Below are 27,271 nucleotides of genomic sequence, written 5' to 3'. Positions count from 1 at the left end.
TGTGCTTTGCTTATTATGCTTCACTGATGTTTACTAATTGAGGGCCAAACCTTCCACCAACAAAAAGATTACACCTTGCTTTATTGCATTATTCATTTAGTTGTGGTGGTCAAGACCGAACCTGAAACATAACTGAGGTATGCCTTGTACATGGTAAACATTCACAAACCCAGAGAACATAAGTTACCACAAAAGGTCACAATAAAAGTTACACTAAAATTCAAGCCAAGAAAAATAAAAAAATAAAATAAAATAAAATAAAATAAAATAAAATAAAATAAAATTCAAGCCGAATTTTTAATCTGACAATTTAGGATTGTGATGGGATTTTGAGGCACTGAGTTGGCTATAGCCTCAGTTATTTAATCAAACCCAGAATCCCTGCAATCAGCCTTTCATAATTTCTTTCTCTTGTAGTACAGGTGGACCTATGAATAGGATGGATTTCATTCCCAGGATTGTTGTGTAACATGACCAAAGGGATTTTTCTTGGTGTGATTAAGGTCCTCAATCAGTTGATTTTAAGAAAAAGAGATTGCCAAAACCGGTTTGGCTCAGTGGATAGAGTGTCGGCCTGTGGACTGAAAGGTCCCAGGTTCCATTCCAGCCAAGGGCATGTACCTTGGTTGCAGGCACATCTCCAGTAGGGGTTTACAAGAGGCAGCTGATTGATGATTCTCTCTCATCGATGTTTCTAACTCTCTATCCCTCTCTCTTCCTCTCTGTAAAAAAAACAACAACAAATAAAATATATTAAAAAAGAAAAAAAAAAGAAAAAGAGATTGTCCTGGGAGAGGGCTGACCTAGTCAAATGAGCCCTGAAAAAGATCTGTGCTCTTCCTGGTATAAGAAATCCAAGATATCATGGGTATTCAATGAGACGGCGGTGTTCCTTTGCTGGCTTGAAGTGTGGCAAGGAATTGGGGCAAGTTCTAAGATCTTAGAAAAGCCCTTAGCAGACATCCAGGATAAAAACAGGGACCTCTGTCCTGTAGTCACCAGGAACTAAATTCTGCCACAATCATGTGAGCTTGGAACAGGACCCATATGAGAATACAGCCTGGACGCCTTTCTTTTAAAACCCAGCCCCACCGTTTATAGCACTGTGATCTACAAATCTGTGAGCTAATGAATGGATGGTGTTTTTAGCTGCTATATTTCTGGTTATTTGTTATAGAGCACTAGAAAATTAATATAAGAATCTTGTAATGCCTTCATGTCTACATAATGTATATCATTTTGACAATGATGGAAGTAGAAACTCTGCCTTTAAAAAAAAACACTAAAGCTTATTTGAAAAAATGTAAAATGTTAAGCTTCCAAGTTTTTTATCATTAATAATATATAGACATTACTAACAGATTTTTATAACTATTATTTACATTTAGTATTTGTTTGTGTACAAGGTGTTTTAACAAAAACTATACACCATGAGGATAAAAAAATATACTGTATATTGGGTTTTGAAGACAGATCTGGTTAATATTCTAGCTATGACTCTAACTTTGAACAAGTACCCTAAATCTCTGCTGTTAAATGGTTAAGTCCTATATCCATCTTTCAGAGTTCATGGGATCATAGAACACACTATAAAATATCTGTTATGTGCTCAAATAAATGTTATGTCATTGTACTGTTCTTAAAAAAAAAAAAAAAATATATATATATATATATATATATATATATATATATATATATATATTATTGATTTTTTTACAGAGAGGAAGGGAGAGTGATAGAGAGTTAGAAACATTGATAAAAGAGAAACATCGGTCAGCTGCCACCTGCACACCACCTACTAGGGATGTGCCCTCAACCAAGATACATGCCCTAAACCGAAATTGAACCTGGGAGCCTTCAGTCCACAGGCCAATGCCCTATCCAATGAGCCAAACCAGTTAGGGCTGAACTGTTCTTAGTTGTGCTGCTATCACATCATTGAAATCAGGGATCATGTCTTAATCACCACTAAATTCAAAGGGCCTAGTACAGTACCTGTCACAAAATAGGCATGCAATAAATCTTTTTTAAGAGAGAGATTAACATATTTACATCTGAAAACAATCCTGTGATTAAGATAGTATTCCCACTTTACTGATAAAAACTGAGGGCCAGATAGTTTGAATTTCATATCTATGTTTTTTGACACTAGAAAAGGTATCACATGACCTCACTTACAGATGGAATGTAATGAACAAAATAAACTGATGAACAAAATAGATCCAGAGAAATAAAAGAATGGAACAGACTGCCCCATATCAGATAGAAGGAAAAGGTAGGTGGAAAGAGATCAACCAAAGAAATTTTATGGATATATGCATAACCCATGGACACAGGCAATAGTGTGGTAAAGGCCTGGTGCAAGGGGCCAGGGCAGGCTAGAAGGGGTCAATGGGGAAAAAAAGAGGACATATGTAATACTTTCAAGAATAAAGATTTCCTTAAAAAAACAAAATAAAATAAGAAAATGGTGAGGTAGAGAAAAAAGCTTTCTAAATTCAAGTTCTGTGCCCTCTCCATAGGCAAAACTATATTTCAATTATAATATTTTCAAATATTAAGTCCTTGTGCTCCCCAAAAGGAAACAAAGATTGGCCACCTTTAAGCCACATTCTACTAAGTGGAATTCTCTAGTAAGCAGAGAATTCAATTCTCCTTTATGTCTATATATATATATATTTTTTTTTTTTGGGGGGGGGGGAAAGAAAAGCACAATAGTAAAAATGGAGAGGAAACCAAGATGTTGCCACAGGTAAGCACCTAATCAGCTGCCTCACACAACAATTTCAAAACTACAACTAAAAGACAGACATCATCCAGAATCACAGGAAAGCTGGCTGAGTGGAAATTCTACAACTAGAAGGGAAGAGAAAAGATCATGGAGAATCGGAGGAGCTTCAAAAGGCAGAGAGGAAGGGTGGCTGAGGGCCTGGTGGGCTTTCTCTAGTGGAAGAGAGAAGGAAGTTTCTGACTGCACTGAACCCCAGTTCCAGGCAAAGCACTGTGGACCCAGGCTCATACAGCGGGAGGGAGGGGTGGATCTGGACTGTCAGGGAAGAGAAAGGTATACAGAGATTTGGAGATTCCAGGAAGCCATGGCAGGCAGGGGATGGCAGATGCACACAGTTTTAAGGTTTTTAAAGAATTTCCTAGAAAAGGCCAATAAATTTAGGCAGACCTTCAACGATATGAATGAAAAAGGACCAACTAGAAATTAAACATACACTGACTGAAATAAAAAAATATTAAACAGAGACACAATAGCAGACTAGAGGAATGCAAGAATCAAGTCAAAGATTTGAAATGCAAAGAAGCAAAAAACACTCAACTAGAAAAGCAAAATAAAAAATGAATCCAAAAAGTTGAAGACAGTGTAAGAATCCTCTGGGACAACTTCAAGAGAACCAACATCAGAATTATGGGGTCCCAGAAGAAGAGAGAGAGCGCAAGATACTGAAAACCTATTTGAAGAAATAATGACTGAAAACTTCCCCCACCTGGTGAAAGAAATAGACTCACAAGTCCAGGATGCGCACAGAACCCCAAACAAAAGGAATCCAAAGAGGACCACACCAAAACACATTGTATTTAAAATTCCAACAGCAAAAGACAAATAGAGAATATTAAAAGCAACAAAAGAAAAACAGTTAATTATCTGAGTACCCATATGATTGTCAGCTGCTTTCTCAACATAAAACTATGCAGGTCAGACGGGAGTAGCAAGAAATATTCAAAGTGATGAATAGCAAGAACCTACAACCAAGATTACTCTACCCAGCAAGATTATTCAGAATTGAAGGGCAGATAAAGAGCTTCACAGATAAGAAAAAGCTAAAGGAGTTCATCACCACCAAACTAGTATTATATGAAATGCTAAAAGGTATTCTTTAAGAAGAGAAAGAAGATGAAAAAGGTAAAGGTAAAAATTATGAACAGCAAATACATATTTATCAACAAGTGAACCTAAAAATCAAGTGAATTAAAAATCTGAGGAACAGAATATACTGGTGAATATAATAGAATCAGGTGCATAGAAAGGGAGTGGACTGATAATTCTCAGGGGGAAAGGGGTATGGGAGGTGCAGGAAGAAACTGGACAAAAATCGTACACCTATGAATGAGGACAGTGGGAAGGGAAGGGAAGGGCAGAGTGTGGGGTGGGAACTGGGTGAAGGGGAACTATGGGGGGGAAAAGGAGAAACAACTACAATAATCTGAATAAATATTTATAAAAATAAAATAAAATCAATCAAAGTAAAAAAAAATAGTCTTTACAAAAACCCATTAAGATTTGGTGGCTGAAAGGATTATGTTCCTTTTCTAGGCCTGATGTAGCTTAAAAAGTTGTTTATATCTATATCAATAATGGCTTGCAAAAATTATCAGAAGAGGATTTTGCAATTGGTCTTGTTGATGAAAAAGACCTTAATGTTATAATAGGTATAGTTTTTAGTCAACTCTGAAACAGGAGAAGCTTTGATAGCTCAGCCACTTCATGTGAAGTGATTTTTTAAAATAATCATTACTGAAACAAAGGCTTATTTTAAGAATCATTTGAGCAAAATGGGCAGGCATGTCAAGAGCTTAATGATAGAACCCTGCCCTCCCAAACGGAGTTTCAGGAAATTGTGATCTCTCATAGAAAGGGGAGGTTTTCAAACATGTGAATTAAGTGCTCATTAAAAATAATTTTTTTTGGAAGAACATGAAACACAATGTTAATGGGGGTTATCCTATCTAATAAAAGAGTAATAGGCAAATTAACCATCACTCCACTACACTCACAAGCCATGCCCACCAGCCAATCAGGAGCAAATATGCAAATAAACCCAACCAAGATGGCTACAGCCACAGAGAGCAGGGGGGAGGCTTGGGTTTCCCCAGCAACGGAGGAAGCCAAGCTTTCCACACACCCTGGCCAGCCCAGGCCTCCACTCCAGGCTACAAAGTTTCAATTATAGAAGATAGATAAATCCCAACAGAAATGGGTGCTGCCATGGAACAAGCAGGAGGCTTGGCTCCACTCAAGGCTACAAAATTTGAATTGTAGAAGATAAATAAGCCCCAGATACTAGGACCTCCCATTGGTTCACCAGGGGGCATGGCCAGCCTGCAAACCACCACTGGTGCCTCGTCCAGGACACCCTACACCCCAGAGGAACCCCCACCCTGATGTGGGGCATCCTTCGGGGCAAACCATGCACAGACCTCTATCCTATCTAATGAAAGAGTAATATACAGATTGACCATCACTCCAACATACAAGATGGCTGCCCCCATGTGGTCAAAGATCCTGCTCCCATGTAGACAAAAGATGGCCACTACAAGATGGCCAACAGGGCAGTTGGAATAAACCAGGCCTGCAAGGGAGGGCAGTTGTGGGCGATAAGGCCAGCAGGGGAGGACAGTTAGGGGCAAACAGGCTGGCAGGGGAGCAGTTAAGCATCAATCAGGCTGGCAGGGGAGTGGTTAGGGGGTGATAAGGCTGACAGGCAGAAGCAATCAGGAAGAAAAGCAGGCAAGCAGTTAGAAGCCAGCAGTCTTAGACTGTGAGAGGGATATTTGACTGACCATTTAGGTCCACCACGATAGGGTCTAAATGGGCAGCTGGACACCCCTTGATGCATCCCAGATTGGAGAGAGAGCAGGCTGGGCTGTCTTGTGTCTTGCATGAATTATTTTTATAATAGAATAAAATAATAAATACTACCTTTTAACGCAAATAACCTATCAGATTGGGTATCCTGCTCATTTTTGTAATCCTCAGTATGTGGAATCTTATTTTTAATTGTAAATTATATAGCGACTTTAGATTTTATCTTTGCAGTTAGTATTTTCTTACTAATTTAATTTAAAGAAAAGACTTCCTGCCTTTGACTATTACTATAATTAAACTGGAATTTGAATGTAAAAAAAACAAAAACAAAAACAAAAAAAAACAGTAAAAAGGGATTCTACTGCCTAAATCCTCAGGGTTCACATGATGGGTAAGTAAATTTATCACAATAAATTTGCAAGAACCTACTTCAATTAACCTTTTGGGGAGAGGAGTTTCTTTTTTTCTTTTTCTTAAAAAAAATTGGTGCAAGACAGTGACAAAACCAAATGCTGACAAGGATGTAGGGGAACTACATCATGCATATGTTGCTGATGGGAATGTACAATGGAACAACCACTCTGGAATACTGTTTGTCAGTTTCTTCAAGTACTAAGTCTATACTTACATATGACCCAGTAGTTGTACTTGTATGCATTTATCCAGAGAAAGGAAGACTATGCTCACATAAAATAAACTGCACATCATTGTTTATAACAATGTCATTAGCAATAGCAAACAACCAAGACATCCTATAGAAGGTAGATGGTTAAACATGGTGTGATATACCCATACCATTGAATATTATTGATAGAGAGAGGTATTGCTATATGATTCTGTGCATTAATAGATCTCAAAGGCATTGAGCTGAGTGAAGAAAAAAAGAAAGTGAATCTCAAAAGGTTACATGTTTTTATAAAACATTTTTGAAATGACAAAGTATTGATATGGAACACAAAGTGTGCTTGCCAGGTTAAGGATAGTAAGGGAGGATGGTGACTATAAAAGGGTGGCATAAGGGAGATATTTGTGTTAATGAAACAGTTCTATATTCTGATTGTGATGGTCATTACAAAAATGTACACATGTGATAAAAAGAAAAAGAAATATATACACCTTATACCATTGTAAACTGACTGCTTTTGACATATAACTACTGTTACATAAAATGTAACCACTAGATGAAGCTGATTAAGAGTATAAAGCACCGCTCTGTTCAATCTTTGAAACTTCCCACAATTCTATAACTATTTCAAAAATTAAAAATGGGTGCACACCCAAAGGTCTGAGACCTCTGGTAGGATCTTCTAAAATCTCTACTACAAAAGACCACCCTCACATTTTAATGGCCCCAAAGGTAAGCATAGTTCTTATTTTATCAGGGGACTTGGAATTCAAAGATGAAACAATCACACAGAAAATTACAAACTTCATCGTTATCCCAGACATTGGTATTCCTTTCCCATCCATCTTCATCCCATCTCCTGGCCTTTACTTTGAGTTTATAATTCTCCTCTCAGTGACCTATACTCTTCTCCAAAATCACCTTCCCTCATGTGAGTTAATGAAATGTCCAATGGAGGAGAGATTTGTGAGCAGAAAAGCTTTCCAAATTCTGCTCTTAACCATCTCCTGCCCATGCTGCACCACACAGACACCCCTCTCATGACACCCCAGGCTCTACGCTTCTGTACTCACTTTGTAAAATAAACATTCCAGGAACACAACTAACATTTGCAAAGTACTATGGTTTAAATAGGACTTGTAACCAAAGGATCTCATGATGCTTGTTAGACTGGAGAATACATAAAGCAGGAATCTATTTTCATCCATTTTATTTTTTAATTTTAATTTTTAATATATTTTTATTGATTTCAGAGAGGAAGGGAGAGGAAGAGATAGAAACATCAATGATGAGAGAGTATCATTGATCTCATTGATCAGCTGAGTCCTACATGCCCCCTACTGGGGTTTGAGCCCACAACCCTAGCATGTGCCCTTGACAGGAATCTTCCAGTCTGTAGTCCAATGCTCTATCCACTGAGCCTAACCAGCTAGGGCTTCATCCCCATTTTCAGAGATGAGATAACTTGGACCCAATGAAGTAACTTTTCATGTTCAATAGAGATAAATAGTTAAGTAACAGAATAGGGATTTAACCAAATCTCCTGATTCCTAATCCTAAGCAATGTCAAAATATTCCATCCAAATTAACACCGCATTCCCAATCTGGTAATAGACATTTCATAACAGGAACCACTAGCACAAATAGAAGGCAAATAGTTGATTCAACTGAATGGTCTGATGCCATCTAAAGCAGAGGCTCTCAAAGGCTTGCCTAATCCTGAAAGCAGTAATGTGTCTAGTGGATCTAAATAGAGCTTTCAAAAAAGAAAGTCAGTATGCACCTGTATGTGGTTAAAGTAATCAGCTGGCATGGCAAGGCCTAGAAAAGAAAGCAGATTGTTTACTTCAGCTAGCTTTACTGCTTTATGCAACTCACCACCCAAGTCTGTGAAGAAAGGGCACAATCATGGTGCTATAACCAAGGCTGAATTCAAATTAATTCTATTGGATCCCTAACTCTCCCACATCTTGGCCAAGAAAAAGAACACCATAGCAAGGCTGAACACAGAAAGCTCAAGAAAACATCATTGTAACCTCATTTTTAATCTGCAATTCTCCTCTAATCTATTCTTTCCAGCTGGAGCATGGCTGGGACTTTTCACCCTTGACCAATATGCAGGCAATAATTTTTTTTTTTAAAAGCTACATAACAGGAAAATTAATCACATGAAAGATAGTACTTTTGAGAGCAGCAAACAGAAATGCAGATTAAATGACGCCAGGACTCCTCACCCCAAAAGAATAGTTTTCAGATTAAAAGACTGAGAATCTGACAATACATAAACAACAACAGCAAAGGAGTTTTACTAGGAAAAGTAGAAGAGCAAGTAAAACTCATGATCTTAAAGCTGCTGAATTACATAATCATTTATTAGTCATAACCTACTTTTTGATTCAAAGGAGTTCCTAGCCACATTGTGCCCGGTTTCTAATAGGATCAGGTTACTGCAGGACAAATAAAAGGGAAGATTATAAAATTCTTACCAACACGATATTTTAGTTCTATGGTGGTTTCGCCTTCTCTAGTTAATTCTGTTACTTCACATGTGTAGTTTCCTGGGACAGCTTGGGACTTGTCCATCTTCAAAGAGGCAATGCCACTCAGTAGTGCTTCTGGAACGATGTATGCACTTGAGAAGTTGCTATTGCTGGGCTTAGATTCATTTTTCTCTCCATTATAGGAGAAAAAGTATATGTCTCTGAACTTCCACTTTACAAACATTTCTCTCAGGCTCTTTGCCTCCACATTATTAACGATACATGGAATTACAACAGTTTGATTGCAAGTGGTGTAGTCTACAAATTTGGTTATATTAAATATTAGCTGAGCTGAACCTGGAAAAGAAAAAGAAAATAGTTTCATGTCATTATAGAATTCTATAGCATAAGACCTTAGGAATGTTACAAATCCTTAAGATAAAAGAGCACGGTTTTAATTGTCCCCTTAAGTTAGCAGTGCAACTATAGAGAGAAGGCCAACCAGGTGAAGAAGAGAAACAAGTTATTTTAATATTAAGATGAACAGATGGTAGACACCATAGTAACTTTTCCTTATTCATTTTCAGTAATACAAGGAACATGCAGATGTAGTATTTGGCATCAGAAAGAAGCTTTGAAGTCATCATTGTTGCTCACTGATATTCATAGAAAAATATTGTCCTTACCATGGGAAATTTTGAACAGAAAATCAAACCAAATATTATATTCAGTCTCAACTTCTATATACTGCCTCTAAACAGAACTTGGTAAACCCATATGAAGAGTATCTCTATCTTTAGGTTGCATTTTCAAGCAATGTGGTGAGATATACTGGACTTTAATATAAAAAGTAAATAGGATGAACCACATCACATCTTTCCTCTAAGATGGAAAGTCTTAGAATGCTAAAGAGAAAAAAATATTCTCTGTGGCTATTTCCCATTGCAATATACATTCAGCATGCAAATACTATAAAGAATTATATACAACTGAAATGTACTTTCTCACTCCCGTATTTTCATTGAAACTATAGAACAATTTTCAAATGCATATTATAGGTATTCCTTCTTCCTAAAAACCATAAACCACTCAAAATAAAGCTAAGAAACAAGTTGAAGACAAGAATAGATACTGCTAATAAATACAGTATATTCTATTAAACACTTCTCAATAGGATAAACTACCAGTTGTCTTACAAAATAGGGATTAGGAAGGTAAATGCAATCACTCATCTTCCATCTAATATGTTTAAAATTGTGGAGAAATTATAGTTCTTCCCATATTTTTCAGCCATTTATCAACTATTTTATCTAGGTAGGTAGTTGGACTTTCCCTGAAAACAAAACAAAACAAAACACAAAGCACTAACAAATACAAATATCAGTTTTAATAGTTCATCCTTACAGTTCTTTCTTCTAAATAAACTGGGAATAAAATTCAGGGGCTTAGAATGTTATTCAGTTATTATTCTAGGAACATAGTATTTGGTAAATGCCCATTTAATTGAATGCTAGGATGTATAGTGAAATAGGAACTGGACAATGTTCAGAGAGCCTGAGTATAAATTCTATCTGTCACTTGTCAGTATGTGACCTTAAGCAATTCACATAACTTTTCTATGCCTCAGTTTACTATCTGCAAGTAAAGGATCAGAAATGAACACCAAACTACTTCACAGAATTATGGCAAGTATCAAAGGAGCAAATACATGGACAAGTGCCCTCTATTATAGAATATCTGATTCTATAAGGACTGTGCCTTTCACTGTTTGATTGTGCTATACATATGCAGGTAAAACTCTAAAAACTGGGCAAAAGAGCATTTTTATGCAATGATCTAGACTCTAGAGCAAGCATGTCAAACTCATAGCCCACAACAAATATTTTTGTAGTCCAGTCAATATAATGATATGTAGGAAATGTTTTAATAAAAATTTTGTAACTTAGTTTTTATTATATTGTTTTATACACAACCAGAGGCTCGGTACATGAAATTCATGCATGGGTAGGGACCCTAGGCTTGGCCGGCAATCAGGGCCGATCGGGGCCTTCCTTCCCTGGCTGTGGACCAGGGCCTTCCTTCATTCTGCACCACCCCCTGGTGGTCAGTGCATGTCATAGTGAGCGATCAAATTTCCAGTGGTTTGAACTCCTGAAGGGACAATTTGCAGATTAGCCTTTTATTATATAGGATTCTTAATAATAAACTACAATATAATGTTTGCTAGTAACTGGTTACTATAATGGTGTTGCATTCATTTCCCTCAAGCACCTTATGTGCAGTTGCACCATTTCTCTCCACTAATACTAGCAGCGAATATTTTAGCAGCCTATTGCCACATCATTAGTCTTATACTGACTTGTTTGGTGTACAGAACAGGAAATATTTCACTTTCAGAGAACAAGAAAAATAGGTTTATTTGCAGTATGCTTATTGATTTCCAAATGACTGACCAGCAGTTATGCAGTGTCTGGTAAGTTAATGTTCAAGAAAAAAACATTATTTTTATTGAAATGTTCTATTATTTTATGTTAACAATTACTCATTCATTTTAGCCCTTTGTATTCAGCATGTCTCTACTGAAATAAACCTACAATTCTATGAAAATTGAAGCTTGTGTTATTTTGCAGCTCACATAAACTTAAACCTTATTTATTTGGCCTGTGTTAGCCTTTGGGTTTAACTTGCTTGATCTAGACCTTCTCTGACTGGGGGGGTGCAAATTGATATGTATAAGGGAATTTTCAGTCTGAACCAAGCTTGAGGTTCACAAGCTCACTTCTTCCCAGTTCTCTACACTTCTAACCATCCTAATAGTAGGATACCCCAGGCAAAAGCTGGACTTCCAATTGCGTTTTTTTTAAACCTTAGGGTTATGAATTATTTCCCCTGAGAAAGAAGCATTGAGGGGGAGGCTTTCGTGCACAAGGAGAGAAAACGTGGTTTTGATGTTGGAATTATTGTAGAAAAGAAGAAAAGTGTTAGAAAATACGATGAACAATTTTGAAATGAACAAAAGGATTACTGAGTGTCCTTTCAGTGGAACATTGGGATTGTCTTACAAATCCTTTGGGGATATCTGATTCTATAAGGACTGTGCCTTTCACTGTGCTTGATGGAGCTATTTTATAATTTTATAGATTGTAGAAAACTGAGAGTAATGCAAATGATTCATGTCCATAGAGAGAAATGTTGTTGTGCAATTTATTTCCACCTGGAAAAAGAGAGGATTTTAAAGGTTTTTTTGTTTGTTTGTTTGTATTCTTTTTTAATTTTCATACTTTATTTTTTAATCTTTATTATTAAAAGTATTACATATGTCCCTCTTTCTCCATTGTTGACTCCTTCTAGCCAACTCCCACCCAAGCCTTCACCACCCTATTGTCTGTGTCCATGTGTTATGCATTTATACATACAAGTACCTTGGTTGATATGGAAGACGGGATTTTTTTAAAATTACATGTTACTGCCCTAAGAATGTTGACCAATTGCATATATTCACTAATTCATTACAGCTTTCCTGGTTGCCAATACATGTGTTTTTCCTTCCAACTTTATTTAAAAGCCAAGATGGTCTTACTATCCTGCTAATTTGCTTATTAATGCATGAATTAATAACACATGATCATTTTATATTTAAGTCAAGATATTTTTTCTAAAAATTATCCTTTAATAAAAGATACAAGTGAAGTTTATCCTAGTAAATGTGTTTAAAATGCTCTTGGTAAGTAAAAAGTGGTTGGCAAACACTCAATAATTTCACAACTTATGCTTAGAGAATGGATTTCCAACAGAATACAGGAAGAACTAATTGCACTGCCTTATTTGCTGTAACATGCAAAATCTTATAGCTAAAGCCATTTAAAAACTAGTCAAATTAGTGCTGGTAATAAAATTGACCTGGAAAAATCATAACTTGAATAACCCTTGCACTATGTATACTAATAAAAGGGTAATATGCAAATTGGTCACGATGCTCTTACTTTAACAACCGAACAGCAGGCTACGTGGGGTGACCAGGCCAACAGGGAGGTTAGTGAGACACAAACAAACAACTGGCTAGCAGGCGGTATGGAGCAACCAGGCTGGCATGGGGGGTTAGCAAGACAGGTTCAAATGACTAACCAGCAGGCTGTGTGGGTAACCAGGCTAGCAAAGGGAGGCAACCAGGGGTAAACAGGCCAGCAGAGGAAGGCAGTTGGGGGTGACCAGGCAGACAGGGCAGCAGTTGGGTGTGACCAGGCCAGTGGGGCGGCAGTTGGGGGCAACCAGGCTGGCAGGGCAGGCAATGAGGGGCAACGAGGCTGGCAGGGGGTGCAGTGAAGGGCAACCAGGCCAGCAGGGGGGCAGTTAAGGGCAATCAGTCTGGCAGGCAGAGGGGTTAGGGGTGATAAGGCTGGCAGGGGGGAAGTTACGGTTGATCAGGCAAGCAAGCAGGTGAGCACTTAAGACCCAGTGGTCCCAGATTGTGAGAGGGATATCCGACTGCAGGTTTTGGCCCGATCCTTGGGATTGGGCAGAAACCAGCAGTCGAACATCCCCTGAGGGGTCCCAGATTGGAGAGGCAGTTGGGCCAAATTTTTTGCACTTGGTCTCTAGTCCTATCTAATAAAAGAGTAATATGCAAACAAACCACCAGCCAATCAGGAGCAAATATGCAAATAAACCCAACCAAAGTGGCTATGGCCACAGAGAGCAGGAGGGAGGCTTGGGTTTTCCTGGCAATGGAGGAAGCCAAGCTTTCTGCCTGCCCTTGCTGTCCTAGGCCTCCACTCGGCTACAAAGTTTCAATGATAGAAGATACATAAGTCCCAACAGAAATGGCTGCCACCACAGAGCAAGCAGAAGGCAAGGCTCTGCTCCAGGCTACAAAGTTTTAATTGTAGAAGATAAATAAACCCCAGATACCAGGGCCTCTGCTTGGGTCGCCAGGGTGCCAGGCCGGCCTGCAAACAACCACAGGTCCCTCACCCAGGCCGCCCCATGCCCCCAAGGAAACCCCCACTCTGATCCGGGACATCCTTCAGGGCAAACCAGCCGGCCCCCACCCGTGCACCAGGCCTCTATCCTATCTAAAAAAAGAGTAATATGCAGATTGTAATAGCCATCATTCTAACACACAAAATGGCTATCCCTATATGGTCAAATATGGCTGCCCCCATGTGGACACAAGATGGCCACCACAAAATAGACAACAAGGCAAGGCCGTTGGGAGGGACAAGCCCTGCAAGGGAGGGCAGTTGGGGGGCAATCAAGCCTGCAGGGGAGGGCAGTTAGGGGCAAACAGGCTGGCAGGGGAGCAGTTAGGCATCAATCAGGCTGGCAGGGAGTGGTGAGGGGTTGATCAGGCTGGCAGGCAGAAGCGGTTAGGGACAATCAGAAAGGCAGGCAGGCAAGCAGTTGGGACCCAGAAGTCCATTTTGAGAAAGATGCCCAACTGCCTGTTTAGGCTGATCCAGGCAGTCGGACATCCCTTGAGGGGTCCCAGATTGGAGAGGGTATAGGCTGGGATGAGGGACACTCCCCCGTGCATGAATTTCATGCACCAGGTCTCTAGTCTATATATAAAAAAGGGCAAAATGCAAAGTATCCCCTCAGGAATTCGACCAGTAGACTGTGAGTTCAATTTCTCGCTATGATGTTCACTAACAACCAGTGGGCTGTGTGGAACAAAGGAAGGCCTTGGCCAGCAGCCAGAAGGCCCTGATTGGCCCTGATCACCAGCCAAGCCTGAGGACCCTACCTATGCACAAATTTCGTGCACCGGATCTCTAGTAATTAATAAATAAGGGTAGTCCAAAAATGTCAGTCTACCAACTATTAACCACAACTTCACTTCAATCAATATTATTTAAACACTAAAAGTAATAAAAAATCTGATTTGGGTTTTCTCTCTTTTGCCTACTACCTTCTAATGGAAAAGCAAATTGAAGAAAAGATTTGAAACAGAACAAATAAAGGAACACAAATAACTAACATGAATAAGAAAATTCTGAATAATCAAGATATGCCTACAGCAGTCTGAATCAGTTAGAAAGTTATTAATATAACCATTAATGATGACAGGATTTATAATAAATTAAAAATGAAATGGAAATTTATTTTGTTACATGCCAACAATAGTGGACTCTACAATCTCTGTGAATACCAATCACCAACCTAACCATCTCCTTCTGTAGTCCTGAAGACAGCCAACATGTGGTTGGTTGCAGAGAAGGCTCAATATATGGCTCAGAATTTTTAAAAATGCAGCAAACATTTATTGAGAATTACCTGTTCTGAAACATTGTGAGAGAATGTGTGGATACAATGATGGGCGGGTGGGGAGAGTATGATTTATCTTTTCAAAGCTTCCAATTCTGATTTGGGGGAATGAAATGCACTTTTTATAACACAGGATTATGTAAGTGTGATCCTTCCTGTATGAGCAAAGTGCTCTGGAAAGGCAGTACAGGACAGGAATCAGTCTTACAGTTTCTAAGAAAATGTGTGTTGCTATCAGAGCAACAACAGAGTTGTCACAGTCCCCAGCCACTTGGGTGGTCTTGCATCTTTTTAAACATGTTCCACGTAAAGTTTCTCTCCTCTGTAACAGCTCATAAATCACTCGCCTCCTGAAAGAGCTTATTCCATACTCTCCAACGCAGCCCTCTCTTCTTATTTCTTAACTGGAGGCCTTGTGCATGAAATTCATGCACAGGTGTAGTCCCTAGGCCTGGTCAACAATTGAAGAACAAGCGTCTGGCATGGAAGGGCAGGTCCCAGCTGACCTCTGGGCCCTGGGCAGCACCTGGACCCCCAGGTTCTTGCAAGACCCCTCTGCCTGAGTCAGAGTGCTCGAGTTCCCATGGGAAAATGGTGAGTGCGGCTGCATGCCGCTGGCCTGGGTGCAATGTGGACCTCTGGGCAACCTAGCAAGGCTGCATGCAAGCCAGGTGGGCAGCGAGCTGGCCTCACAGACTGGCTCCTGCACAAACCCACAAGGAGCCCGGCTAACCCCTGCGGTCCTGGCGGCTGTGGCCCAGTTCACACAGAAGAGGCTGCATGAGTGCAAGGTAAGCTCCTCACTGGCACCCGGCACCTGACCGCAGGGGCTCCCTGTTGCACAAACCCTGGTGTCTCAGAGGAGGGTAACAGGGGGAGTGAGAGTGAGCTCAGCGAACACCTAGAAATCTCACACCTCCATCCCTGTCACCTCAGTCCCCAGGTAGCCAGTGAGAGGTCTCAGCACTTCACCAACACCTATCATGTTCCATGCTGCCTCCTGGTGGTCAGCTCATGTCATAGCAAGTGGTCAAACTCCCATTCTTCCAGCTAAACTCCTGGTTGAGGGGACAATTTGCATATTAGGTTTTTTTATATAGGATTCAAATTGAGTCTATCAGTGATGCCAGATGAGAAGCCTCAAATACCCTTCACCTATAAATTTACCTATAAATCCAATAATATACATTTCTCTCCCACACATCCCCACTGTTCATCTTTAGAAATGAAGCCCTTTACCTGAAAGCTAATTTCCATTTTGCCTCCCAATCCATCAATATCTTCAAGGACTTTCCTAGTTAATTATCAGCCTCCCACATGTCTCTATTCCACTTACATAGGTTTTGGTTTTGTTTGTTTTTAAGCATTCTTATAAACATGCTCAAATATTCACCAACTTTAGAAAATCCCTCATATTTGTCTCTCTCTTTCCAATCATCCTATATAATAAAGAGGTGATATGCAAATTGACCATCACTCCAACATACAAGATGGCTGACCCATGTGGCCAAAGATGGATGCTCCCATGTGGACACAAGATGTTTACCACAAAATGGCCGACAGGGCAGGGCAGTTGTGGGGGGATGAGGCCTGCAGGGGAGGACAATTGGGGGAGGGGGGGAAACCAGGCTTAGAGGGGAGGGCAGCTGGAGGCAACTGGACCAGCAGGAGAGAGAAGTTAGAGGTAATCAGGCCAGCAGGAAAGGACAGTTGGGAGCAATCAGGCTTGTAGAGGGTATTTGGAAGCAACCAGGCAGGCATTTGAAAGCAATCAGGCCTGCAGGGCAGGGAAGTTGGGGAAGGGGGGGATCAGGACTACAGGGGAGGGAAGTTGGGGGGACCAGACCTGCAGGTGAGGGCAGTTGGGGGGGGAAGGGGAACCAGGCCTACAGGGGAGAACAGTTAGGAGTGACCAGGCCAGCAGGGGAGGGCAGTTAGGGTTGATGGGACCAGCAGGAAAAGACTGTTGGGGGCAATCAGACCTGCAGGGGAGGGCAGTTGGGAACAACCAGGCATGCAGGAAAGGGAAGTTTGGGGAACAGGCCAGTAGGAGAAGGTAGTTGGGGGGAACCAGGCCTTGCAGGGGAGGGCAGTTGGGGAGGACAAGGCCTGCAGGGGAGGACAGTTGGGAACAACCAGGCCTGCAGAGGAGGGCAATTGGGAAGGACCAGGCCTGCAAGGGAGGGCAGTTGGGAGCAAGATCAGGTTGGCATGAGAGTGGTATTGGGACAAGATCAAGTCAGCAGGGGAGGGCAGTTGGGGACAAGATCAAGCTGGCAAGGGAGGCAGTTGGGGTGATCATGCAGACAGACAGAGAGGTTAGGAGTGACCAGGCAGGCAGAGGAGTTTGGGATGATCAGACAGGCAGGCAGGTGAGCAGATAAGAGCCAGTGGTCTCAAATTGCAAGAGGGATGTCAGACTGCCCGTTTAGGCCTGATCCCTCCAGGGTCCCCGATTAGAGAGGGTGGAGGCTGAGTTGAGGGAACCTCCCCTTCCCCCCATCCATGCATGAATTTTGTCCACTAGGCCACTAGTCTTAAAGTAATAATCTAAAAGCTTTTCTTCACTTTCATTTCATTTCCTAAATTTCTGCCACCTGGCTGCCCTCTCTCCACCTCAGCTTCACTACAACAGTTCTTGCTAAAGCCACCAACAATCCCTTGTGAAAAAACTTAATCTATATGGTTCACTTTCTATCTCACTTTCTCTACAATTCTTGAGCCAGTGGGCAGCTCCTTCCTTGTGCCGATCTTTGCCTCTATATCTACTATTTCTGAATTTCCTTCTATTATTTTGTTCATCCATCCTAGCTTCCTTTCCTTATTGAAACCTATTCCGTGATTCACAACAAGTATTAGTGTTCCTAAAGGCTTCATAGTCAGCACTACCTCCCCCAGTATTTACCTATATTCATGGTTCTAACTACCTACACACTTTTATTTAAACAGGTCCCACCTTTCTCCTCAACCCCGAGGAAAGCCATTTGTGTGCTGAGCATTTCTACTTGGTCCTAGTACTGTTACATCAAAGTCAAAATGTCCAAAAATCAATTTTCCCTCTTCCTACTCTCCCTACAAATCCTCACCTCTCTGAAGTATTTCCTATTATTTATCTACAATAAAAGAGAAACATGAAAATTGACCATACCTCTGCTATACCCACAAGCCACACCCACTGGCCAATCAGGAGTGAGTATGCAAATTAACCCAACCAAGAGGCTGTGGCCACAGAGCAAACTGGAAGCTTGGGTTGCCCCCAGCAATGGAGGAAGCCAAGCTTCCTGCCCCCTGGCTTGCCCTGGCCTCCACTCAAGGCTACAAAGTTTCAATTATAGAAGATAAATAAATCTCAGATACAAGAGCCTCTGCTTAGTTAATCAGGTGGCATGGCCTGCCTGCAAACCACCACAGGCCCTTCACCCAGGCAACCCTATACCCCAGGGGAACCCCTATGCTGATCCAGGACATCTTTCAGGGCAAACCAGCCAGCCCCCACTTGTGCACCAGGCCTCTATCCTATCTAATAAAAGAGTAATATGTAAATTGACCATCACTCCAACACACAAGATGGCTGCCCCCATGTGGACAAATATGGGTGCCCCCATATGGACACAAGACGATCACCACAGAGGAAGCAGTTGTGAAGGACCAGCCCTGCAAGGGAGGGCAGTTGGAGGCAATCAAGCCTTCAGGGGAGAGCAGTCAGGAATGACCAGGCTAGCAGAGAAGGGAAGTTGGAGGCAACTGGACCTGTAGGAAAGGGCAGTTGGGGGAACCCGGGCCTGCAGGGGAGAGCAGGTGGGGGACCAGGCCTGCAGGGAAGGGCAGTTGGGGGGGGAACAGGCCTGCAGGGGAGGGCAGCTAGGGGTGACTGGGCCTGCAGGAGAGGGCAGATAGGGGCAATCAGGATGGCAGGGGGCAGTTAGGCATCAATCAGGCTGGCACAGGAATGGTTAGGCGGTGATCAGGCTGGAAGGCAAAAGTGGTTAGGGGAAATCGGGAAGGCAGGCAGGCAAGCAGTTGGGAGTCAACAGTCCTGGATTGTGAGAGGGATGCCTGATGCAGTCGGACATCCCTTTAGGGGTCCCAGACTGGAGAGGGTGCAGGATAAGCTGAGAGACATACACACATTCCCCCTCCCTATGCATTAATTTCATGCACTAGGCCTCTAGTTAGTCAATAAGAATCATGCTAGATTCTTCCCTATTTTAGCCATGGGAAATTTTTGGTAGACTCAGCCTATTTAATAGTTCCTAAATTCAATGCTGATTGTGTGAATGAATTAGACATTTCTCATTTCTCCCTTGAACTACTGCCATTTAAGTAGCTCCCTGACTCCAACTTCCACATTTCCCCATCCCAGTCGCAGTGTACTTTCCACTGTTCCAGAAACAAATGTTCTAAATGCAAATGGGTACTCTCTTGCTCTCTATACATTAATAACCCCCCTCCCTCTTTTCAAACTTAATTGTAAGTGTATTAACATGGAATACAAAGTAGGTCCTTCAAGGCCCTGCCCAGCCCCACCTCCTGTCCTTTCTCATTTCCAAACTAATGTCCAATTATAATGACCTTCTTGAAATCCCATGGATAGTCTGTGTACTCTCCTGTCTATGACTTTGCACATGTTCCCCCAGCCTAGAGGCCCATACCCATCACTCTGAAACTAAAGGGTGAGAGAACACATTTTGGAGTCAGACATTGGCTGGAGACTTAGCCCCTTCTGGAGATTATAACCTTAGGCAAATCATTTAACCTCTGCACCTCAGCTTCCTCATCTATTGCAATATATAATGATAGTGAAATGATAATATATACCTCCTGGAGATTTTGTTAAGATTTAATGAGATAAGGAACACAAAGTTCTTATCTCAATGTCTTTCACATACTTAGCAAATGCTCAATAAATGGCAGCTAGAGGTGACTAACTGGCTCTTCCAGCTAAAGCAGAATTCAGATGTTTAATCCTGTTTCCTTTCTCTACACTACTCAACCTTATCTATCCTCTCCTTATTGTTCCCATCATTCCCTCTCAATTGCCGTCACTACCCTTATTACTGGGTATCTTGTAATTAATACTTGATTTAACTGGTCTCCCCATTAGGAGAAAGGGTAGAAAAGTAAGGACAATGTCTTCATTTGGTAGCCTATGGATTTAACCCAGGGTCCAGCAAGTATGCCTCATTACATTCCTTATAAATGCAAAAAAATTTAAAGTATGAATTCCAAAAAAGAAATATCCAAAAATGTTATCAGAGCGGATTCATTCCGCTTCCATATTTGAAGAGAACCCTCCACTTCTTACTTCTATAGACCTCATTATGGAATCTTACATATTTCAATGCAAAATTTCAATTAATTTCAAAATTTCAATTTGCAGGTGAAATGGAAGAGTTCCTTAAAAATTACATGAATGTACTTAACAATGACCTTCCTAGAGGATGATGATGTATAAACTGAATCTGGAAGGAAGAGTAGGAATGTTATGGAAAAGGACTATCCAGGCAGAGGAGTAACATTAATAACTGGAAAATTAATAACTGGAAGCAAGAAATTATTCAGGTGATCTCTAGAAAATGGAACTTGAAAATACGGTTAAGAAATATGGAAATGCTACCTTAAATATAATTCTGAGGAGTATGGACTTGATGAAATAATCAAACCACTCAGATTTACCTGCATTTAAAAAAATAATAAAGCAATATGAAGGGTGAATTGAGGGGAGGGAAGGAGACAAGAATGGGAGGCCCATTAAGAGATCACTACAGCCAAGACTAGTTTGGCTCAGTGGATAGAGCATCGGACTGCGGACTGAAGGGTCCCAGGTTCGATTCCAGTCAAAGGCAGGTACCTTAGTTGCGGGCACATCCCCGGTGGGGGGTGTGCAGGAGGCAGTTGATTGATGTCTCTCTTTCATCGATGTTTCTAACTCTCTATCCCTCTCCCTTCCTCTCTGTAAAAAATCTCATATAAAAAATCCCATATATATATATATATATATATATATATATATATATATAGAGAGAGAGAGAGAGAGAGAGAAATCACTACAATAGTATCACCAAGAACTTAGTTGATAATTGAAATCATAAGCATAAACAAGATTTTCCAGCTAATCCTTACAAAGCAACAGAGCAGGTATCAGAGAATTAAATGTTGTAAATACCAACATTTATGGAGCAAATAGATAAAAAGGAACAAATTAAGAAAGTGAGAAGTAGTGAGGCAACAAAGGACTCCTGTAGACACAAAGAAAGCATCTTGATATGGACAGAATAGATGTTAAGTAGGATAAGTACAAATAGCCACTAGATTAAAAATTAGATCACTAACTTCTTTATCTGCAGCACTGTCAACAGACTAGTGGAATGAGGAGTCATATTTGGAGATAAATGGGAAGAGAGAAAGGAGAGGCAATTATTCTTGCAATAGATTTGGCAGTCTAAAAGAGCGGAGAGAAGAGATGATAATGAAAGGAGTATGAAGACAGAAACAGGGTAAGATTTTTTGGTTCTTCTTCTTTGTTTGTTTTAATTTTATTTATTGTTTGATTGTTTTTAATATGGGATAAAACTTGAGCATGTTTGCAATCTATGGTGAAAGAACCAATGAAGAAGGAAAGATCTAAAATACATGACTAAGAATTAAATTGATTAGGTAGGTCTCCAAGGTGATGGAAGTGAAAGAGCTGTTGACAGGTGATCTTTCCCTTAAATAGGTGAACAGGTCTACTTCTGAAACTGGGTGAGAAGGGAGAAAGTGATGAAGGTTACCTAAGCTATTATAGGTTAAGTTTAAAAATGGTGGGAGGGAAGTTAGAAGAGTCTACACTACATATCAATACTATGATTTTGCACCTGAGTAGGATGTTAATTATCCATTTGGAATGGATGTTCAAAATGGGATAAGAAAGCCTAGGAGTCACTAAGGTAAATGAAGCAAAAAGATACCTGGTAGAAATGAATCTTTTTGCCATAGACCTTGACCCTGGAATGAAATACTGGAGCCTCAAACTGAGTTGGGTTAGAATTAGGGTAAAACAGGAGGATTTAGTCAGATCTCATCTCAGTAGAGATCAGGCAAGGACTGGGGTAAAGTGTATTTTGTTCTGACTCAAAGTAATTGCCTCTAAAATGTAAAGTGGCCTTACAAGAACTGACGTGGTTGAGCTAGAATTACAGGGGGAAGGGCAGCAACATCCAGAATTAAGGCCTTGTCAAGCATCAAAAACATATTAAGTACAAGTGAAAGATAAAAACAACAAAATCTCTATTTCCAAGTAACTGTATTTTATGTTAAGAGGCATGGAGCCTGAAATGTGTCTCTATGTCCAGCACTATTTTCTCCATGCAAAGTGTTTGGAGCATAGCAAGGGGGCTCATACATGGCTTGAAACAGAAAAAAAAAACACAACATTTGACAGACCTTGCACTTGCCAAATTCCCTGCCTTGTCTTTTACCCCATCAATGTGACATGTATTCAAATATGCATAAATATATGCAGGCCCTGGGATGACCAGATATGGAGTCATATACAACTGTTCCATGGGTATGGAAGGAAGTAGAGGCGGGTGTGGCTTCTAACAGCATTTCGCCTCCAAATAACCACACAGTGAGGAAATACAGGTTCTTTTGTCTCAGTGTAGGTCTATCAGAATCAAATATCCGGGGTGCTCTGTACTTTTTAGTTTAGTATTACAATGAGTTCAGCAAAATTGATTCCACACTATTATCCTTCTTCTTTTATCATATAAAAAAATATCTGTACAAGTGAAAATATTGTAGCTTCATGACAGCCAGAGTGCACTGTTTTAGGCACAAGATGTAAAAATATAGAATTTTGAAACCTTGTATAAAAAGGTATGAATGTAAAACCTAATTGTTGGGTAAATGGCTTTATAAAAATTGTGTAACAAAAATAACACGAATGTATTAAAAGTAATGCCCATACTAGCCATAGCTGAATCAACAGTAAGGAATATTCACAGTTTTAGTAATATGAATGATGATTTTGGATTCAGAATATTTATCAATTTTGGGAAAAACACCTATTTTGCATCTTTAGAACCTAGCCTTTCAAATCTCCATTAACAACTCAGTGGCAAAGATAAAACATCTGCCAAAATACAGATGACAGCGTGAGCAAATGTCCTAATAGTAGGCATTTCCTTTAATGCTTTAACACACTGCCTCTAAATTGCTGAGGCAGTATCATAAATAAGGACTTTTACATAGTCAGTTACTTCCTCAAAATGGCAACTTGTGTTTTAAAGTAATATGTATTTTTAGGAGAAAACAAAACATTTTCTTTAAAGCAAGCCAAATTACTACAATACTTAAGACAATAAACATGTTTTTTTAATAATGTGTATCCTTGATTTTAAAAACTCTGAAAAATCATTCAACTACTGACAGTTCATATACTGTCATTATTTGAGTAAGGTTTTATTTACCAGCTTTTGAATTCCACTGAAAATGCTGATGTGCTTTTCATCAAAATATAATTTGACACATGGGGGATAGGGGAGGGAAGGAGCATAATAATTCATTCTGCATCTTGTAAACCAATACCGGAGGGCTACAGATTGCCTAATTAGATGGAAGGGGTATTTCAGAAAACTTATTTTATGACAAAGATCAACTGACACTGTCAATGGAATTTTATTACTAGTCATTTGAAAATGAATCTGAAAGCAAAATCAAAATCTGAGTAACAATGAACATAAAAGTCCTTTGACTTTCTTCATTCTAGATTCTAAATTCAATCTCTCAAATACCTTGGTTTACCACTCTTGTGTTCTAATGCTGCTAGCATCTCTTCATACATGCTCTTTAAAAACTAAATATTAAACACAAACAAAAATCCATTGGTTTATATTCAATACTTAACACAACTCAAATGCATAATGCTTCTATTCTGTTTTTCTTTTTTAGGTTATTAGCTTAAGTACACTAAAACACTATAAATTCTGAATTCTATGACTCTACAGGGACTTGAGCACATTAATATTACATATAAATGAGTGCTTATTATATATTATCTTAACTATTACTAACAGAATTCTTACCCCCAAAAGTAACATTATAGCAGTTCTTTCTAATATACTTGAAAATAGGACCCTTGTTTTTAAAAGAATGTATAATTTATAGTTTTTATTCTTCAGAATAGCTTCTGATGCATACAGTCTGAATAAGTGACATTTTATCATAAATTTATAATCTGGTTCAGCATGCATTCTGATCAGAAAATGGGTTTCTGAAAGCAGTATTATTTTGTTATTTTGATAGTAACAGCAATGAGCCATTAATGATAATGACAGGGAACACTTCTTCATCTAATATCAACCCTTCAGATAATAGACATAGTGATTATAAACAGCTCCAACATCCCAGGATTTTCGGAGAATGGGGAGAGTGGTAAACAGGGTCTTAAGAGCATCTTGAAGATAACTGAAGTCACAAGGCTTTATGAATGGCACAGGGAAGCTAGTAATCAGTTTAAATGTAATTAAGTTCACATTCTAGAATTAAATATAACAATTGCGTGTTTACAGATACTCAAACTCAATTTGAATCATAGAAAAAATTCACACACAAAAAAAGCTTTATACATGTGAATTGTGGCCTCTACAGCCACACACACCAAATTATATTCTTCCCTCGGTTTTTATAAAGCACACATTTAAAAAAAAAAAAAATAGTTTCCAAACGCTTGGGGCCAAAACGCCTTTAATGTGGAAAAACACCAAATTCCAGTTGGTTGCAAATATGTTTTGACGTGGGGTTATTGTCTTCTCATTTCAAGCGAAAGCTACTGCTGTGAAATGGTTCCCCACATACAGGAGGGAACTTGAATGTGCTCTTTGGACAGTATTAAAGTGGTTGGAGGGGCCGGGAGGTTCAGAGAGTTTCCAAGAAGCCTATTTCTAAGGTTTTATATATATATATATATATATATATATATATATATATATATATATATATATATATATTTTTTTTTTTTTTTTTTTGAGAGGTGGGGGGACAAAAAATTCTTCTGATTAAATGGTGTGTTGGAAATAAAACTTAACTGTATCAAGTATGCCCCCCCCCTTACCTCCTGGGTTCGTGTGGGAGGGCACACACGAAAAATAAACAAATAAATAAATAAATAACCATCTTCACCAAAAATGCGCACTTTCATCGCAAGACGCCCCGGCTCTCCGCTTCTTCCCCGCTCCATCCCCGGCGCACTGAGGCGCCCAGGCGGGAAGCGGGGTGCGAAAGAGGAAGAAGGACCCTGACAGCGGCCACCCACTCGCCTCGCATCGCGCCCTTTCCCTCCGGTTAATTTCCGCGCGATGCGCGCGGGGCGCAGCCCCCCTCGGTGTGCGCGTCCGGAGGCGGCGGGCGCGCGGGGGCGGGAGAGGAGCCCGCTGTCTCCCGGGAAGATGAAGAGGAGGGAGGGGAAGCGGGGAAGGAAGGGAAGGGAGCGCCCGGGTACCCGCGGGGCCTCCCACGTTCGCGCCCGGGAGCCTGGGGCCCCGCGCGTGCCGCTCCGGCCGCCCTCTCCTCTCCGGGGCGCAGCGAACACCCCGCGGGGCGCCGCGGAGGGAGGCGGGAGGCGCGATCCGCAGAGCAGAGCCAGGGTCGGGGCCACTCACCGCGGCTCGCTGAGCCCAGCAGCAGCAGCACCAACAGGGGCCACATCGCGCCCGCGGACGGGCCGCCTCGGCTGCTGCCGCCGCCGCCCGCGTCCCGAGCAGCCGCCGCGGTTACAGTCCGGACCCCGCGCCGCCGCCGCCGCCGCTGCTCGTCACCAACCGAGCCCACCGTCCGCGCCCGCCCCGCGCCCCGCGCCCGCAGCTCCAGCTGCTGCACACCCGCTCAGCCCGGGCCGCGCACGCGCACTCGGCCCCGCCCCGCCCCGCCGCGGAGCTGTGACGCGGGGGCCCCTGATTCGCGGACCAGTCAGCGTCCCCTGGGGCTCCGCCTGGACCCCGGGCCGCTCCCTGGAGGTGGCGGGGGCTGCGCTCAGAGGCCATCTCTCCCTGCGCCCCTCCATCCCCGCGCCAGGGTGCGGATACCCCTCACAGAGAGGCTGGGCATGTGTTCCCTCCCCTCTCTCCTTTCTTTCTGCTTCTCCGACTGCCCTGGGCCCAGGGATCCTGCCCCATCGGTCTTCTTCTCCATTCAAAATGTGGCTCCAAGACACAGCATAAAGAAGGTCCTTTTTAAAAATTTGAATTTGTTGGGGGTAACATAGGTTCGCCAAACCATGCAGCTTTCAAATGTACAACTCACTAAGAACCATCTACACACCGCATCCTGTGCCCATTGGTGCAAGCAATGCCTCTTTCTGTCCCCACTGGCCCCCACCCTTTGACCATCACCACTTACCTGCCACCCCTCCTGTAGCTCTGGCCATCACCACACAATGGTCTGTGTTATGGATATATGGCTTTTGACTAATCCCTGCACTTTCTTTCAATATCTCACTGAATTACACAGGCACAACATTCAAACTGAAGGAAAAGACATTGTAAAACTGCCAGTAACATTTATCCTAAATGATTAACTCTCTTGTCACACAGTCAGTCTCTGGTGGCTACTCTAATGGGTGCATAGCCCATCTGCTCCTTTAGTTGTGTTTCTCTTACCTGCTGAAGAAGAAAGCAATTTCCCACCACACCACCCCACTTCTCCAAATCCTCTACCCATGGCATCTCCTCCATCGCACTCCATCCTCATAGTAATGAAACCCAGGAAATAATAGTTCCACTCTCAGGGCATTATATACTATGTATCTTTTCATATATATATATTTGTGTGTGTGTGTGTGTGTGTGTGTGTGTGTGTGTGTTTTGCTATTGTTTTTTTTTTAATGTGTGAGTCTCTTTCCCACAGCATTATCAAATATTTATAATTGGAGTGTTTTTTAAGTTTTCCCTTTTCTAACACTTCAAACTCAATGGACAAACAGAAGGAGTTTGATGTGTTGATGTGACTGTAGGCAAATATTATTCCAGTGAAATTTGATAGTTTCATTTTTTTAATGATTAAAAAAAAAGGAAAAGTGATATCTCACTAACACAGTGGTTCATAAGTATGTTGGTCATGATGTGAATGGCCACTTAGACACCCTGAGGCTACCAAAGGGCCTTCTGGAATCTCCTCCAACTGCTGCATATATGGAAATGAATCACCCACCAGACTTAGAGCATTGGGGACACTGTGTACCACAGGGCAGCTGGTTGGCTAAATAAGGCTGCCAGCTGTCCCTGAGACCAAAGGACCCCTTAAAGCTGAGGAGTGACCAGGAGGGAC

General features: G+C 41.1%; 1 protein-coding gene across 7 annotated transcripts in view; it reads right to left on the bottom strand.

Moving 5' to 3' along the window:
* The window catches only part of CD47 (CD47 molecule), a 59,213-nt gene extending 33,377 nt beyond the window's left edge, over positions 1-25,836 (bottom strand). For 3 of the 7 annotated variants that reach the window (XM_036448569.2, XM_036448570.2, XM_036448572.2), the window contains exons 1-2: positions 25,609-25,828; positions 8,708-9,058 (exon numbers count right to left, since the gene is read on the bottom strand). In XM_036448569.2, coding sequence (XP_036304462.1) covers positions 8,708-9,058; positions 25,609-25,654 — 397 coding nt within the window. In that variant the 5' untranslated portion in view covers positions 25,655-25,828. Of the gene's footprint in view, positions 1-8,707; positions 9,059-25,608 lie in introns of all 7 variants that reach the window. The other 4 variants (XM_045584014.1, XM_045584013.1, XM_036448568.2 and 1 more) reach the window with 4 other exon arrangements.
* Positions 25,837-27,271: the final 1,435 nt, after the last annotated feature.

This window comes from Pipistrellus kuhlii, unplaced genomic scaffold (genome assembly GCF_014108245.1).
Source record: "Pipistrellus kuhlii isolate mPipKuh1 unplaced genomic scaffold, mPipKuh1.p scaffold_m20_p_2, whole genome shotgun sequence".
NCBI lineage: Eukaryota > Metazoa > Chordata > Mammalia > Chiroptera > Vespertilionidae > Pipistrellus > Pipistrellus kuhlii.
Note: the sequence above shows the minus strand (reverse complement) of the source record. Positions and strands in the feature narration are given on the sequence as shown.